At 39.4% G+C, this 17,561-nt stretch overlaps 1 protein-coding gene across 1 annotated transcript; it reads left to right on the top strand.

Moving 5' to 3' along the window:
• Positions 1-438: 438 nt before the first annotated feature.
• eif4e1c (eukaryotic translation initiation factor 4E family member 1c) lies at positions 439-13,907 on the top strand. The gene is made up of 7 exons (XM_076286181.1): positions 439-513; positions 1,692-1,783; positions 3,680-3,775; positions 3,956-4,019; positions 4,325-4,438; positions 4,543-4,682; positions 12,692-13,907. The coding sequence occupies exons 1-7, from the start codon at positions 496-498 to the stop codon at positions 12,804-12,806; spliced, it is 639 nt and encodes a 212-aa protein (XP_076142296.1). The 5' UTR covers positions 439-495; the 3' UTR covers positions 12,807-13,907.
• Positions 13,908-17,561: the final 3,654 nt, after the last annotated feature.

Genomic DNA, 17,561 nt, shown 5'->3' with positions numbered 1-17,561 from the left:
GTGCATATCTTCACAGTGCACACACACTATAAAGTTTAAAGAAGAACTACACAATGATCTCCACACTTTAGACCACAATGATACCTACATGTAACATGTTATTTAAGCTGTTTTATAATATAGGACTAAAGTAGGCCTAAGCAATACATTTCCTCAGGTGTGTTGTAAGGGGAGGGAGAGGTAACTTCCAAGGGCCTCAGTAAGGCCCTACCAAGTGTGTGTGTGTGTGTGTGTGTGTTTGGGGGAGGGGATGTTCTAGCATCTATTCTCAAGTAGAGGCTTCTCTCTATTCTAGCATCACGACCTACATTTACCAAGTATCACACAGAAGAGATTTATTTGTTGCATTGCGTTGAGTCAGGATCTCCTGCATGGACCACATGAGTAGCATCCACATGAGTTTGAGCTACGTACGTTGACGTAGATTTCCTAACGTTAGTGGTTTCGTGACGCATCAACGTATGGTTGAGCGGACAGGAGAATTTTACTGGCAAGATGGCGACTTCGGAGCCGGTAAGAGAGAACGGGGTGTCCAGAATTCTAACGTTAGGGACCCTAACGATCTCTGAAAGTGATGAATTAGTTTGTGAAATATTTGTATTCCATTAGATTTCGATGAAGCACTGCACATATTTAAAACTAGTTGTTGATTTTAAGAGCTTCAAGAGCGCACTGATGTCGCCGGCTCAACAAGATGTTCTCCTGTGCTAGCTAGCTTTCAAATGGATTTAGGGGTGGCATTGGTGGTGACTTTGTTGGCAGGGAGGCACTGGGGCTGAATAGCACTGATTCTGTCCTCGCATTAATTTAACATGGGCTATCTTACATTGTTCCGAGCGACACGATTTCTCGGAACTGATGTACACTGTCGTGCTGGTGTCTGTTCGGTGAAACAAAAACCTGATCTAGACACGTGTGTTTCGTGCTAGCTAGTTTCACGAGCTACTTATGCTAGCAAGCTATCTGGTATCCAATTCATTTGCCATTCCTATGAATGCTAGCTTGCTAGGAATGCTAGCTGTCTTGTATACATCTGGAAAATCTAAATGAATCTCTTGTGTTTTTTGAACTGAATGACAGCATGCAGGTTGTTAACATGTTGTAATACTGATTTATGTAACGCGATATGCTGTTCGGTCTTAGATTGGAGAAATAATTTCCTTTCCAAAGAGAGTAACCCAACGTCTCGCTAGCTTACGATAGCTAGAAGGCATTGCTCTTGATTTGAATATCCTATTAAATTACTCTAACGTTAACGTTAAATCCTCTCCCTCGCATTGTAAAGGACACTTGTTTCCTTGTGACGTTAACTTGTCGAGTGATGACCACCTTCAAAATAACACCACAGTAACTTACTCATCTTAAAGGTGTGTGTTGCAACCACATTTGACGTAAAGCTATAATTACAGCAAACTGTTAACGTTACACACCCAATGTATGTGTTGTAACGTTAGCACTATCCTCAATAAGTAACGTGTTGTTGTATGATACATGTAATTTGACACATAAACAATAATGTTATGTCAGCCAACCTTGATGAACCTACCGATGATAAATGCATGTAGCTTAACGTTGTGTTTGTGTTCGCACTTTAATTTCGAAGAGGATTCTGAAATCACCAAGTCTGCCTATTTGACCTGTAACACAGTATTTCTTATCAATTGTGTTCATTGTTGGTTCTTTTCATGTAGCGAGGAAACGAAACTGAAGATGGTCCCAATGAAACACCTACACCCGCCGTTGCAAGTTCTGAGCAGTACATCAAACATCCATTGCAGAACAGGTATTGTCTCTGTGTGTAAATGTGCTCACATGGCATGGTCTCGGAATGGTCATTGTTACATAGGTAGTGCAACGTTTGCAACCTTCAGTGTTTGAAAGCTTCACCTTGGAAGGATTGTAAAACACACACGTTTTCTATTAGGCTACTGAGCAGAGTTGGATCAAGTACTGTCATTTTGGAGGATTGTGATGCCTGTACTTTTTATTGATTAATATGTGAATGGTGATACATCTCATTTGCTTTTCTTTAAATATGCCATAAATGACATAAAACTTGCAGCATTATATGAATCCTCACTTGTATTCATGGTAAGCTATGGATCATCGTGACTTCTTCAGATTACTTTTCATCACGTTGGTTAAGGCTCAGATGAAGGGATTTTGTACCCCGTTATGATGTTTCTGTGGAAGGAGAGTGAAGAGTCGGTGTGGTCAGTTCACTTGAAAGACCTTCATAGAACAGCAGTTTTGTTAGTGTTCTGCTCAGCAGCATTGAACAGTCATTCAGGCAGCCATGGGCAGAGCAGAAGTGCTGATGTCATCCATTGGACAGACCTTCCTGTCCTTTCCGCCTGTGCAGTGCCTGCTGTTTGAACTCAGTCTATCTTGCAGCGCAATGGCAAGGGTTGGTCAGTGAGAGTATAATGCCAAATTGATCTTGAGGACAGGATTCATGAGAAGTGTCAGGGAGCTATGTGTGCCATGCTGTGGACACCAGCAGACACCGTTTGTTGGTCATTTTCCCACCTAATGATGGAATATTGTAGTTAGTTGTGTTTGTGAACAGCATTTGTGTCTTTTAGTGGTGTTCATGCCCCCCAACCCCTACTCCATCCCACCCACAGATACCCCAGTAGTAAATCTGAGAGTATGTTTAGGACACACAGTGAGAGTGTTGCTTTCGACACAAAGGTAATGAGGGTTTGGACTATACCATCTCTCTCCTCCCTTCCCTGTCTACTCCCTTTGGTTTGTTAATGAGACAATAATGGCCCTCATAAACAATGGGTAGCCTATATGTGTTGGGTGGCTGACTGTTTTGTTGTTCAGCAGCACATCACATGCATTTATTCATTATGCTCATATTTGACGGTGGTTTGAATGAGTACAATCTCCCATTTCATAGCAAAATTGCTAAAAAAAAATGGCATCAGAAAAAATACTAACTTTTTGTCTTTAATTTAGTCCTGGATAGTCTTATCTACTCATAAATAATTGCTTGTGACTTACAATCTATTATTATACAGCTCTTCACAATGCTAGTAGAGGCTCCATTGACTTGAATGGGATTTCCCGATGTTCTACTGTAAAATAAATTCATGTTCAATTCAATTCATTCAATTACCGCTGCAAACTTATAATTAGCGCTGTCAATGGCAACGGGTTTTGTGCTTCTGATTTACGTCTTTCATGTCACTCCGCAAGTAGTCCGGTCACTTCTTGCAATGGAACTTCATTCAAAAGTGAAAGCAGACCGTTGATCAGCTGTGTCCTAAAGAATGTTTGATTCAAGTTCAGCGTGTGTTGAAAACAAATTGTTTCTCAGCAAAAGAAAAGAATTAAAGAGATATATCATGTGGAGTTTATTTTTTTGTTTTGGCAAGTAGCCGTATAATAAGCGGGATAATGTATGGAACGCCGGTCATTATCGGTAAAATAAGTCCCTTCAGGGCGGTTCGCCCTGTCGGGACTTATTTTCCTGATAATTCCTGTACATTATCCCTTACATATTAGTTTATCCTTGACATTACAGTTCCATGGATGCAAATACTACTCTGCTTATTAATAAACTTCATGATGTGCCATTCCCTAGAAGGATTCCATAGGCATAGGGCAAAAAAAAAATATTTTTAAAAAGGAAGCCTGGAAATATGTAATGATGTTTTTCTCTTCACAGATGGGCCCTATGGTATTTCAAAAATGACAAGAGCAAAAGTTGGACAGAAAATCTGCGTCTGATTGCCAAGTTTGACACAGTAGAGGACTTTTGGGCGTAAGTGTCTTTAAATAGTGTTTAACTATCTCTCCAAGCTGGAGTTACTATGTGGTATTAGATCTGACATTAATCCTCTGGCATTAAATGTCAATAATCAAGGTTCTTTGAGAATATTTATCTGATATTTAAATTATTTTATCCTGTTGAATATGATTGTAATGTCAAATTTGTTCCCAGATTATACAACCATATACAGCAACCAAGCAAACTCGGGTTTGGCTGTGACTATTGCTTATTTAAGGTAATACTAATGTATTTTCTATTCTATAATGTATCAGTTTATCCTATTGCTGTTATATGGACCCAGACACCACACAAAGTATATAGATGAATAATGCCATCTGATTTGGAATATTCAGGACTCTTCCATCTCTGAAGGCTATGTGGATGTATTTCTGTCTAACCATGTGGCATACAGCACTTGGCATCTGGTTGTAGATGTTTAGGTCTAAATAGTAGAGATGGAGCTTAAAGGCAGTTAAAGGCAGACTTTTTGTGGCATGCTGTCAATTAGCTGAGTGTGATTGACACATTTTCCCCATGTAGGATGGCATCAAGCCCATGTGGGAGGATGACCGGAATAAACTTGGGGGCAGGTGGCTGATGACTCTAAGCAAACAGCAGAGACATAACGACCTTGACCGCTACTGGATGGAGACGGTAAACCGCGCCCTGTTCCTATGTGTCTTGGGAGAATCATTCAGATGTTCTCTATACGGGTGCAGCCACCAGACCCCTAACCTGCCTTTTTGATTGGCTTTCAGCTTTTGTGTTTAATTGGAGAGTCTTTTGATGAGGCCAGTGAAGACGTGTGTGGAGCTGTGGTCAATGTCAGGCCGAAAGGAGATAAAATAGCCATCTGGACTGGCAACTGCCAAAACAGGGAAGCCATTATGACGATAGGGTAAGTGACTGACTTCCCTCTTTTCAGACATTTTATGTGGATCAGAGAAAATGTATGTGTGACTTGCTATCAAGCAAATGTGGAAATAGTTTGAATTTTCCTTTGCCATTATTGAAGTTTATATCCATCTATTTATCTATCTATCAAAGATTGTTTCACTTTAACAATTGCAGTTATCAGTTTGGGTTGTATTCCAGGTAATAGCATGTTGATTGTCCCATGTAGAGAGCCTGTAGTTCAGGGCAATTCAAATGGGGCCACAACAGGCCGGCAAACCAGGTTTCTAGTGGTTCTAGTGGTAAATTAGTCAGTAATCAGCCTCTTACCTACATGTTGCAGCCTAAAGTTTATGGAGGCTTCCACAGATCACATGTTGACCAGTCTATGTCACTGCCTAGTAGGGGTGTAAAGGTACACATATTCATATAGAACTGTTTAGGTACAGATGTGTACGAAAATGTGTGATCAACTGTAATCAACAGTTGGCTTTTTTGCTTGCGGACCATGTTTCAAATTCCCTTAAAACCCGATTGGCACAAAGTGCATCAACACACCCATTCTTCTGTTACATTGCTCTGGAACTTTTCATCGCAGCGATATGAAATTTTTATTGCGTGACGGAGCAGAAGAGGGGCTTTCCAACGAGACTATGCACTTGTCTGTACGATCAATTATGAAAATGTAAAGAAATCATGAAATTAAATCAAATTGCATCATATTTACAGTCTATACTTTTCTGCGGTCACCTGCTCACCCATTACTCTCAAACCTGTGATCGCATAGATATGGCAAGCATATCAGATGAAAGAGGAGACAGGGCTATCCATTGGTACCAAGTATATCGATCCTTCTGGGTTATAAAAACAGACGAAGTGACTGCAAAATAATGTCGTACAAAAACCAACGCGGCACACCGATTACTCTCGTTCTAATTAGAGACCGACCGATTTGGGTTTTTCTAAAGCCGATGCCGATACCAATTTTTAGAGGTCGGAGTCAGCCGATGGCCAATGTGACCTGCCGATTTTTTGGGCCTATTTTTAGGGCCGATATGCTATCGTATTATCCTTAATTGGCATGCTATTTAAGCATGCCAATTAAGTCTATTAAGTTTTCATTTGAATATTCTTAACAGAGTGCAAGAAGACTTCCATGATGTGACAACTTCAGATAGTTACTTCAAAACGGCAAAATACATGTTCAGGTTATACAGTTTCACTGTGGAACTTCCATGCCTTACCACAGACCTAGGTTTCAGCAATATAAAACTCCGTCTCCCAGCATGCTGTGCAGGATACCGGAAATAGGAACTAGAGAACATCGGTTTGATACTTATCAAATTCGCAATCAAATCAAACATGTATACATCGCGAAAACAAACGTTCACTTGTTATTTGTGCGTCCTCTTTTTGTTAACATTTCACTTAGATTGTCCGTTACTTAAGTTTAGATCGTAACATAGCAGTCACCAGCGTTAAGGGCGGGGGCTTGCATAGTCGGCGCATTCCCAACGCACTTGTAGCCACAACGCTAAGCAACTTCCATTTCTTCTTCAACTCCGATGCAGTTGAAAACGAATGGACATGGGATGACAGTGTTATAAAGCGTTCACATGTTAGATTTGCGTCCTCTTTTTGTTAAATTTTCACTTAGATTGTCCGTTACTATAGTTTAGATCGAAACATCACGCTGGTCACCAGGGGTGTGTTTCTCGACAGTGTCGTTGCTAACTAAGTTAGCAACTTACTTGGATGCAATGCATTTTCCCATAGGCAACCTACTAAGTTGCTAACTGGTTAGCAACAATGCTTTCGAGAAACGGGGTCCAGCATTGAGGGGGCTTGCCGGCGCATTCCTAACGCACTTTCGGTAAATGAAGCAACATCACAGATTACAATCATAGAGAAATCATAAGAGAAAATATACGACTTTGGGACACTGGAATGTAAAAATTGATGCCTTATTTGTAGACAGTCTTGCTCCTTCTTAAAACCAAAGATTTTCTTAGTTCTAAATAGACCGTCTCTTTTAAAACCTCGCGCTGTGTTCCAAGTAGCTGCCCACAGATGTGCCTGACTTAAAACCGGCGCGGCCAAATAAGAAAATCTGCCGATTGATTAAAAAATAGCAAAAATCGGCCGATTAAATCGGCTGGCCGATCGATCGGTCGGTCTCTAGTTTGAACTAGACTGCATTTCCCGCGGGAACTGCGAAAGTGTGCTTGCCCTGGTCCGGTCACCAACGTGAGCAGACAGTGACATACGCTATGCTGACCCTGGCTTGATCCAAGCATTCTAACAGTGCCTTTCAGTGGCAATACCTCAAAAGCTCTAGGAGAGGGCTATTCAACTATTGGCTTGCGGTTTGAATGCGGTTCGTTGGATTTTACCTTTGGGCCTGCCTTCAAATTTAGCTTCTATGACTAAGATCAAATCAATAAAATAAAATGACAGCAGTGATTGGCTGAAAAAATAAATAATGTCACGCGTCTTGCGCCTCTCAAACTAGGTAACCTACAGAGGAATTGAAATTATGAAATATGACCAAGGCATTAAAAAGTTGCTTGTTTGTCAGGATAATTTTTCACTGATTTTTAAAAAAAAAATATGAGCTATGAGTGTGAACGTTATATATTCCATCCCACAAATTATGTTTTACTGGTTTATTTGACAAATAATCTATATGGATTTGCTCTATAAAGACCTTATGTCTGTTTGGGATTGTTTTGTGAGCCTGGGGTTGTTTTGAGAGCCTATTGATGTAGCCTATCTCAGATGTATCTCAGAATAAAGGAATACTTCATATTACTTTAAACCACTGTCTGTAAATCAACTGTATACTACTGTCTACATTGCACTATATTTTTTGACCTGTCTCTGTATATTTAATCACCTTTCTATACTGTGCCTCACATTGCAACACAGCTCAGATCTTTGGTTGCTATGAAGGCTAATCGTTCTAAATGGATGGTTGCTATGGCCAAAGGCCAGTTCTATCTCTGCAGTTGTCAAGCGGGCATATCGTAGAATTCTGATTAACCTTATCTTATTTGAAACATCTGTATTTTACTTAGCCCACTTCCATACAGTGGGTCCCATTAAGAAGTGGCCACTTCATTCGCGCTTACCGTGATTCACACAGCAGCATTATTAAATGAATCTGTCACCATATGCCTATGCCTACATTTGCAAAGAAAACATTTTAATTTGATTCACATGAAACGTTGCATTTAATGTACATGTTGACAATGAGTAGGCTAGTTCTGGTTGTTGGTGGTGTTATTGCATCCTTTAGTTATGCCTACAATGCAAGTTCCCTCGCGATTGGAAGCTCCTGTAGACAATAGTAGACGCATTTCAAAACATCGCGTTAGGAGTCCTCGCCACTTCTTTTAAGCTGTCACAGACTTAGGTCCTACTTTTAGGGCTAAAGTGCTTCATGAATTACTGTTAGTAAAAAAAATAGCAGTCCTAAAGTTACAAGTGACGAAGTTACAAGTGCAAGCATCTCATATCAAATGACCATGGCATTACGCTAAACAACATAAATCCCAATTAGCAACATACATCTGCTCCCTATAGCTAGCCACACAAGAAATTAATGATACTAAATCTCTACTTAGCATGCTTCTCCGCTTAGCATTCTAATAACAGAAGGGGCACATTTATGTTGACCACTACAACATGACTCATTATGTCTGTAACGTTAACTGTATAAAACACTTACTTTCATAAAGGACGCACACCATCCAGCACATACACATGGAAACCGATATTTTAGGTTCTTGGCCACAAACTCAAAACGTGTCTTTCGTGAAGCCCTGTTCTAGAATCTTTGCTCGTAAGTCCATACTATCCCATGGCTGAGCAAGGATTTCATGATTGGTCAGGGCTGCCCAGAGACATTGTGGCTGGCCAGAGACATTGTGCATACTTGGAAGGCATTGTGATAGAGGTTCAACTGCAAAAGTGAAAGGTGGCAGTTACCAAATACGGGTGGGTGGTTTGCCAAATGCTGAAAACTTTTGGAATATTTCTTTTTTTTTTTTAGCTTATGCACCCTCACATTGGAGTCCCGAGTTCATATACAAAATTTGGTATCGATATGTGACAGTGTTATTGAGATATGGACGATTTCCTGTTTTGGAGCTTCGCCGCCGATTTCGTTTGGCTGTGACGGGCAAACGCTTTTGAAATTCAAAAATCCTTTCTGTAACTTTTGTGAGGCTTGGTCGAAGGATCATGTACGTCAAGTTTCGTGAAGTTCGGACCAAATTTGTGACCTGTGAAACTTTAGTTTCGCTTTCTATTCAATCCAATATGGCGGAAGAATGACAAGGGTCAGTGACATCATTTTCAATTTCCACACTACACCGGTTCCGTCCGGACGTTCCAGAGTTGGACCGGTGGTGATATCTCAAAAGGTCTTGGAGCAGGAGCTGGCCAAAAATCGGGCTTACAGGAATAAGAAAACTTAAGAAGAACAATAAGTGTGCTGCTTTCAGCAAGCACACTTAATTACTCCCGAACCTGTGATCTGATAGATATGCCACGAATGTCAGATGAAAGAGGAGACACAAAGCTATCATTTGCTACTATCATTTGTATTATTTAAAAATCAAAATCAAATCAATGCAAGTATTAATATATGAAATGGTGGCAGAACTGGGTAGGCTAGACTGTGCTAAAAAAATACAAATGTAAATGGCACTTACAATGACCAGGATAAATGCTTATAACTAAAGGTAGAGAGAATGGCCAAAACACAGCACAGCAGCAATATTGTGAATGTTAGGCTAGCAGTAACCTACAGGCTTACTGTACCGAAAATGAACTGTGACTGCAAAACCGAGGTACACACTGAACTGTGTTTTTTTGTGTACTGTTGTACACCCCTACTGCCTAGCCTTTTAATACAGTACATCATTGTTGTGAGGCTTCAGCCTGACAGGCTTGTGCAAAATTCCGAATTTTAGAATGGATCTCCATTCAATTTACGAATTGGAATTTGAATTGAATTGGCTCCACCCCACAGAAAATTGTAATTGGAATGACAGGAAGTGGAATTAAATTCATGGCAATTCAAAGCAATTCCACAACAGGAAGAATGATTTTGCTTTTTGACATTACTTGACTAAAAGGAGTAATTTAATGTTGAGGTGGAAAAGTGAACATGCTCATTTAAATCAAGTAAACTATATGAATTGCTTAAGTTTTGCTACACTGTGAAGTTAGTTAGTTAACCTTAGTTTAAAAAAAAAACATGCAAACTGATTGCCTTGAAATTACAGACTAATCAGGAATAGGTATTTTGTTGTGCAAACAAATGCTTACTTTGTGTAGTACACTTACACTAATGAGAATTCCTATTTAATCTAACTTGGTCATTACAAGTAAAGTATATTGTGTGTTTATTAAACACAAGGTGTGCTAACTGATGTTACATTTCCCACAATGCATTTCCAGAAAGCCACTGCCCTGGCCCACATATTTGTAAAGATATCACATATTAATCCTTACTGAAATTCAATCTTAAATTACAATAAAGTGACAGTGACACTAACGGTTATATACTATGTTGGTGTGTAATTTATGTTGATGCATCGCACCATCAAGTAGATGACTATCCAAAACACTCTAATTTTGTGGGTAGAACATCAGCAACATGTTACATTTGTATATTGTTTTACTACAGTCTGAAAGTACTGCACAGTGAAGGGGAAACCTCACTATGTACCACCAATATGTGGCACTCACTTAGGTTTGTCTAGTGGTTCAGGGACCCCCCAAATCTTGCCACAATAGTCAGGACTTTGTTATACCACTGCATTCAAAGGCCTGATTTCTGCAATTCAGCGTATCCATGATGTGAAGGCATTTGGGTTGATATTAATATCCTGACCAGAGAGGAGAGTGCCATTTAATGGACAGCCACTAACACCACCATTCCTAGCAGCAATTAAGCTTGCAAGGAGATCACCCATAAAGATTCTAATCAAGCTCACATTTAGCCTCAGTAACTTAGCAGAGACAGAATACCTGTATGTATGGTTTACAGCTACAGATCTGTGTCTGTCTGTCAGCACTAGTTCTACTCACAGTATTAGTCTGTTTTGGATAGTCATTGATGGGGTGATGTATCAATATAAATCACATATATTACACAACAACAGTATATATATAGCCTTTAGTGTCACTGTCACTTTGTTATTGTAACTTAAGATTGAATTTCAGTAAAGATTAATATGTGATCCCTTTAACAACATTATAGGCCGGGTCTGTGGCATTCTGGAAATGCATTTTTGTCATATCAGTAGCGGAACTGTGACATTAGTTAGCACAACTTCAATACACCTGTTGTATTTAATAAACATACTGTATACTTTACTTGTAATTGTAATGACCAAGTTAGTTGAAATAGCAATTCTGTGTACTGTAAGTGCACTACACTGAGTGAGCGTTTGTTTGCACAACTTGACATTACAGACAGATCTGGAATGGGAATTGCAAGGACAATCAGTTTGCATGCTTTTTAAAACTAACAGGTTAAGTAAGGTTATAAACTAATTTTACAGTGTAGCACAAACTTCAGCAATTCAAGTATAGTTTACTTGATTGTTTACTTTTTTACCTCAAAATGAAGTAACACTCATTTTACGCAAGTAATCTCAACAAAAGACAAAACCTGAATTCTACTTACTAGAACATTTTAAGTAAGTAAAACAATTGTTTTACAGTGTGGAAATGTCATTTGTTACTGTTTTAAGTTACAAGTTCTGTGTTTTAATGCAATCATATCTGACATATACTGTGAAGCTTCATTGTTAAACACTACCCTTAAATTGTGTATATGAATTTCTTCCTACTTCCTACTTCCTTTAATTCAAATTCGAATTGTAATTCTACATCCTGTTTTTGACCTTAATTCAAATTCAATTCAAATTCAAGAATTGAATTGGAATTTAGGAGTCATTCTCAATTCAATTCTGAATTGTGCACAAGCCTGCAGCCTAGTTTCACCAAACAATTCCTATTCGTATTGGCATGCATTCCCCAACCAAGATGTTGATCCAGTCAGCAACCAGAGGTGCATACTGTAAGTGTGATGACGTTGCAGTGAGGCATTGGTTTCGATACGATGCAATCTCCGGTGGAGGTTTCCAGACCCTATTCTCAAAGTGAATGGGTCTGCCGAAACCAGCCTTAGAAGACTTGGTCTAGCTACCATTACTGACATGCAGTATGTTATTTGAGAATAGTGAAATGTAGGATTAACTTGAATGAATTGATGACCGCAACAGCAGCATTCAGGGAAGCAAGATGTTTGGTCCTTAGATGAGTGGTGTGTGATGTTTGCCATGTTTTTCTTGATTTAGATAAAATTCTCTGCTGGGCATGCTTGTGTTAGATATTAGGTTATATGCTTAGTTAATAAGAAAAGGTTACTTAAACCATTTAATGATAGTTGGAGGGTCTAAAGGTAGATTCCAAGTGCCTTGCCACTAGAGGGGGATGTCACATTGGACACATTGTAAAAGTTTTCTCTGTCAAGGCGCTATGTGTTAGTTGTAAAAACTTTTGGAATAGAATGAAGCAAATCAGCCCTTTGCTTTCAGTTGCCAGTTGGAACTGAGAAAACCTCTGGCACATTAGGATCCAGATTAGATGGACCCTGAGTCTGGTGGTGACAATGATGGTGCAGTCTCTAGGTCTATTCAGATGTTCACATGAACCAGTATCAGTTATCAGTTCAGTTAGTAATTGTAATTAACCATAAGAGTTTTTTTTTAATTATTTAGATATATTGATAAGAAATTCACAAGGGACATTGTCATTGTAGGCCTATAAAAGCATGTTGGACAATACTACTTTTGCTATCTTTTAACCGTACAAATTGCCTCAATCATTTATTAACCTCCTTCCCCTCCCGCAGATGTTGGTTTAAGCAGCTGGTTAGTTTTTAAAGCCTTCAATCACCATACAATGAACTCTGTTCTTTTCTTCCTCTAGGCAACAATACAAAGAGCGTTTGAATATTCCCGGCAAACTTCTCATCGGCTACCAGTCACACGATGACACCTCTAGCAAAAGTGGATCCACAACGAAGAACATGTATTCAGTTTGAAGAAGATTAATTCCAGTTGTTGTAGGTTTATGAAATGATCAGATTGCATCACACATGAATAATTTTGAGTTGTCAACTACTGTAGTGTCCTTCCTTTTAAACAGAAAGAGTGAGGGAAAAAAACAATTTTCAGCACGTAAATGTGAAACTCAAACTTGCTGTTGAACACCTTCAGTAGCTGGGCTCATCAAAGGGTGCTAAATGGCCTAGAAGTTTGAGGGACTGCACCAGTTCAAAATATTGAAAATGGGCGATATGTTACTGATTTCTTTTCAGTTTAGAATAAACAATTAGATAAGACTAATACTACACATCCCTGGCAAAAGAGGTTGTAGGTTCATTGTTAAAAAGGAAACCAACTTTCTTGGCTTTAACCTGTTATCTCTTGTGTGTCATGTTACAAATGTTTTGTCACTACTGGGGTTTACAAACGGAAGGAATAATGGCAACTTTCACCCACCCAGCAATTTTAAGGGCCACAGTAGTTTTAACATGTATCATTTTTGGAGGTGTTTGGCATGAGCAGCATTTGCAGATGCGCCTGCAGACTGACTATCTTAAAAGGTTTGTAAAAGTTGGCCTGAGTTTCTCTCTATGTTTGGTATTTGCCCGGAGAGACCACTTATTGTTTCAGCCATGCTGAAATTGTGAAAAGACTTGCTTGTAGAACTGTTTTGAAATCTTATGTGTGAAATCCCCCCCCTTACATCTATTTATGGTATATGCATTGCAGTTGAGCTATTCAGTGGGAGGAAGACCATGAAAGGAAAAAAAACACTTTTTTGTTAACTTTTCTTTTTTCTTTTTTTTTTTCATTTTTGAAGAGGTTAGGAATGTGGACTACTGCTTAATGTAGAAACATTTTTTTACAGTATATTTTACAGTAACCTGCCTGGTCACCCTTGCTTTTTAGGTGTGCTTTTCACTGTTTTCTTTCCTAAAACTAGACTTTTTTTCACGTTCGCAATACTTTCAGAATCAGTGCGAATGAAGAGAGGCTACTCATTGTGAAATGATTTTGCTCATATTGTATCTTTATTATCTGTAATTCCAGGATGTATATTACCTTCTTTCAAGTAAAGATTAAGTGCTTTGCATTAACATGTGAATCAAATGTCTCATTTTGTTTACTCAGGAAAAACACTAATGTTTTCTCTCTACCATTTCTCTCAGTACCATTGTCTGCATTTTATAGTTGCCATGTTGTGATTGTAGAGAAGGAAATCATAACAAAACTGCTTTTAATGGAAGGACATCTCTGGTACGATGTCCAGCACTGATGATATTTAGAAGGATGCATATTATATTACTAATAAATATAGCTGCAAGCAGCAATGAGGGGGCCAAGCAGGCCAGCTCAGCAGGCCAGATTTGCCATGTAAGTCAATGCCGTTGCATCAGACATATAGCCTTAAGCAGTCACAGCAAGTTCCATGCCATACAACTCAAGATTGGCTGAGTTACAAGGTCAAGTTTCACATCAAAACATAACTGATTTTGTGGGGCTGAACCAGGGCTGAGTGTCGCCGCCCCCTCACCCAGCCAACCCACCGCCGCAATCGCCCGTGCCCGTCCCACTCTTGCACGCACGCTTTAGAATTAACTGGATGGAACTCGCTGTCATCAGTTTCACATCAAAAATAAAAGATCGATTGAAATATTATCATGCTTGATGTGATTTCAATGCCCCTATAGAGGTCAAAGGTCACCAAATTATTTGTGCATCTTCAGGATGAACCAGACGGTTCTATGGGCTACCATTGACCTCCATTGCAGAATAATACAGCTACTACAGGCCAAAATACATTTTTGCCAATTACAGAGCCCCCTAGAGGTCAAAGGTCACCAAATGTCTTGAGTGTCCTCCTGGTGGGTCCTGGGGACCATGTACTAAGTTTGGTTTTGATACATGAAAGCGTAACTGAGATATGAGCTCACTTCCTGTTTGGCGGCTTCGCCGCAAATTTCGATTGGCTGTTACAGGCGAACGCTTCTGTCAATTGTTCCAGAAAAAAATACACTGATAAGGCATGGTCTGAAGATGGTCTCTGCCAATTTTGGTGAGGATCAGCTGAAATTTGTGACATGCAAATACTGTCATGTTTTTGATTAAATCCAATATGGCGGCCGAATCAATTACGATGACATCACAAGTTGGCTTGGGTCGGCCTAAGGACTTCCAACAGTATTACCAGACACCACTAGTGCGTTTTAATTCTAAGCACAACAGCAGCTACAGGCCAAAAGGCATGTTTCTTAATTACAGCGCCCCCTAGAGGTCAAAGGTCACCAGATTTCCCCCTGATTGGGTCCTGAGTCCATGCACCAAGTTTGGCTTTGATACATGTAAGGGTTGCTGAGATATGAGCTCACTTCCTGTTTTGTGGCTTCGCCGCAAATTTTGATTGGCTGTTACGGGCGAACGGTAATACTTCCGAAGACGAAAAGTGATAACTTTTGTGAGGCTTGGTCTGAAGATGATCTGTGTAAAATTTGGTGGGAATCAGAGAAAGTATGTAACCCCTGATACATTTTAAGTGTTTTTGATGAAATCCAAAATGGCGGAAAATCCATCATGGCGGAAAATGACGTCATAGGGTGCGTTGAACTCGGCTTGGTCCAAGGATTCCAATGATACCTGACCTGAAAATCGGACCTACGGGTCAAAAGTTACGTGAGTGAACACACTTCCAACTTTGGCCTGTTGGTGGCGCTAGAGGGTTCGAGTTGCCGACATAAAACTTGTGACATGAATCATGGGACCGTCCCCAATTAGTGTGCCAAATTTCCCAACTTTTTACTAGACGGTTCTATGGGCTGCCATTGACTTCTATTGCATATAATAATAATAGGAAAACGTAGAAACACAATGAGGTCCTCGCAGCTTCGCTGCTTGGCCCCCAATTAGGGTTCACATCGATGTAGAGTTTGTATACACCAGTGGTTCTCAAACTTTTTCTGTCATTTACCACTTTGAAGGTGGGGAATTTTTAAGCCCCACCTGATCCCATCAACCAGGCAAAATGGTAACGACAAAATACTTTTTTTTATTACATTTCCCGTCTCAGTCCGCTGGATCAGATGTTATTTTAATTCATATGTATGTCTGTTTATGACTTGTGTTTGTGTGTGGCTATTTTGTTTTGAATCTATGATCTTCCTTGTCAAAAAAGAAAGCCATTATTATAAATAGGCACAACAGAACAAATTCTCCTTTTCCTCGCGCCCCACCTGTCATGCTATTCCCCATAGTGGGGCCCGCTTGCACTTTGAAAACCACTGGTAGCCTATTCACCAAGACTTGGCAGATCGTTAAGTCAACCAAAAGGTATTGTTCACACGTGTATTGGGTCAAATATCCACTCCCTCGTTTCACCTTCACACACCTGTTACTGTACAAATATGAACTGATAGTTAACGCCCTACACATGTAACGACATCTGGGCACGGTTGAGGAAGCAATCTGCATGCATGAGCTCCGTATACATCATGCATTTTACACGGAAAGTAGTTATTTTTTTAATCAGAAGTATAGCTAGCTCCAAAATATAACAAATACAATTTTAAAATGTGTTCAATTCAACCTTGGTTATCTTTAGTAACTTCACAACTTACGTTTTTGAAACTTTGAATAACTTCTGGAATTGTTTTGTCTGATGTCACTGCCACTCCTTATTGACAGCACTTAAGACAGCACTTATTGTTCCAGGAACTGAAGAATGGACACCTAGCCCAATTACGTACTAAAACTATGTTGTCTGACATGTTGCTTTGATATTTGAGGTGAAATGACGTAACAAGGTACAATGTACGTGTCCTTCTTTGTACATTGGTAAAAACATTACAATATTTACTGTAACGTACACAGTGTTGGGCAAGTTACTTCAAAATCGTAATGTATTATGTATTACTTATTACTGTCATTTCAAAGTAATTTGTTACATTATAATATTACTGTCTCTGAATTGTAAGGCATTACACTACTATTGTATTACTTTTAAGTTTCTTTACCAAAATATCTAGAAATATGGATGGATGAATTGGAATTCTAAATGCAGTTTATTATGCTCAATGCAGCTCATTGCACTTCTAATGGAGGGCGATGTGGTATAACATAATGACTGAGCTAGGCTTAAGGCTAACAACAGTAGAATGCAATAGGCGCAGTGATGGCTCATGATGCAATACAAGGAACAATCATAGCCAGAATTTTGTTAAAAGCAGACAAAGGGTCGAAGTCTGGAAAATTGTGATAAAAAAGCTTTAGGCTTAGGCCTACTCATTAAAATCAACAGAGAGCCCACTACCTGTATATTGTAACCCAAAACTTTTCAAGATAGGCTACACAGTGGCCATTTTGGTGCCCTAACTGGTGAAATACAGTATTAACCTAAGTATATCATCATATGGCCAACTATAAAGATATCAGCTCTGGTCTGAAGCACTGGTGTGAAGTCGTACGCAAGTAAAGATGAGCAAGTTTACCTGTGCAAGTTCACATAAGGACACCGACAAAGGCAACCATGTCCTATTGTCTCCATGCCAATCTTTAACAGAAAAAATGTCAGATATCTCAATGAACCGCAATGACATCAATAGATGGTAAGGTGTTGAGTGTGTTTGAATTCCCTTCCTTGTAGCATCCTTTTCTGCATTCTACAGTGGGGACAAGTTCACCTTGTTTAATTAAATAACAATTATATTTCCTTATTGCATACTTGAGGTTGGAGATATTAAGGCATAAGTTTCTCACAT

This window comes from Alosa pseudoharengus, unplaced genomic scaffold, assembly GCF_046254945.1.
Source record: "Alosa pseudoharengus isolate Yale_2024_CS ecotype anadromous, Long Island Sound unplaced genomic scaffold, YU_APseudo_1.1 YU_APseudo_1.1_scf_15, whole genome shotgun sequence".
NCBI lineage: Eukaryota > Metazoa > Chordata > Actinopteri > Clupeiformes > Clupeidae > Alosa > Alosa pseudoharengus.
Note: the sequence above shows the minus strand (reverse complement) of the source record. Positions and strands in the feature narration are given on the sequence as shown.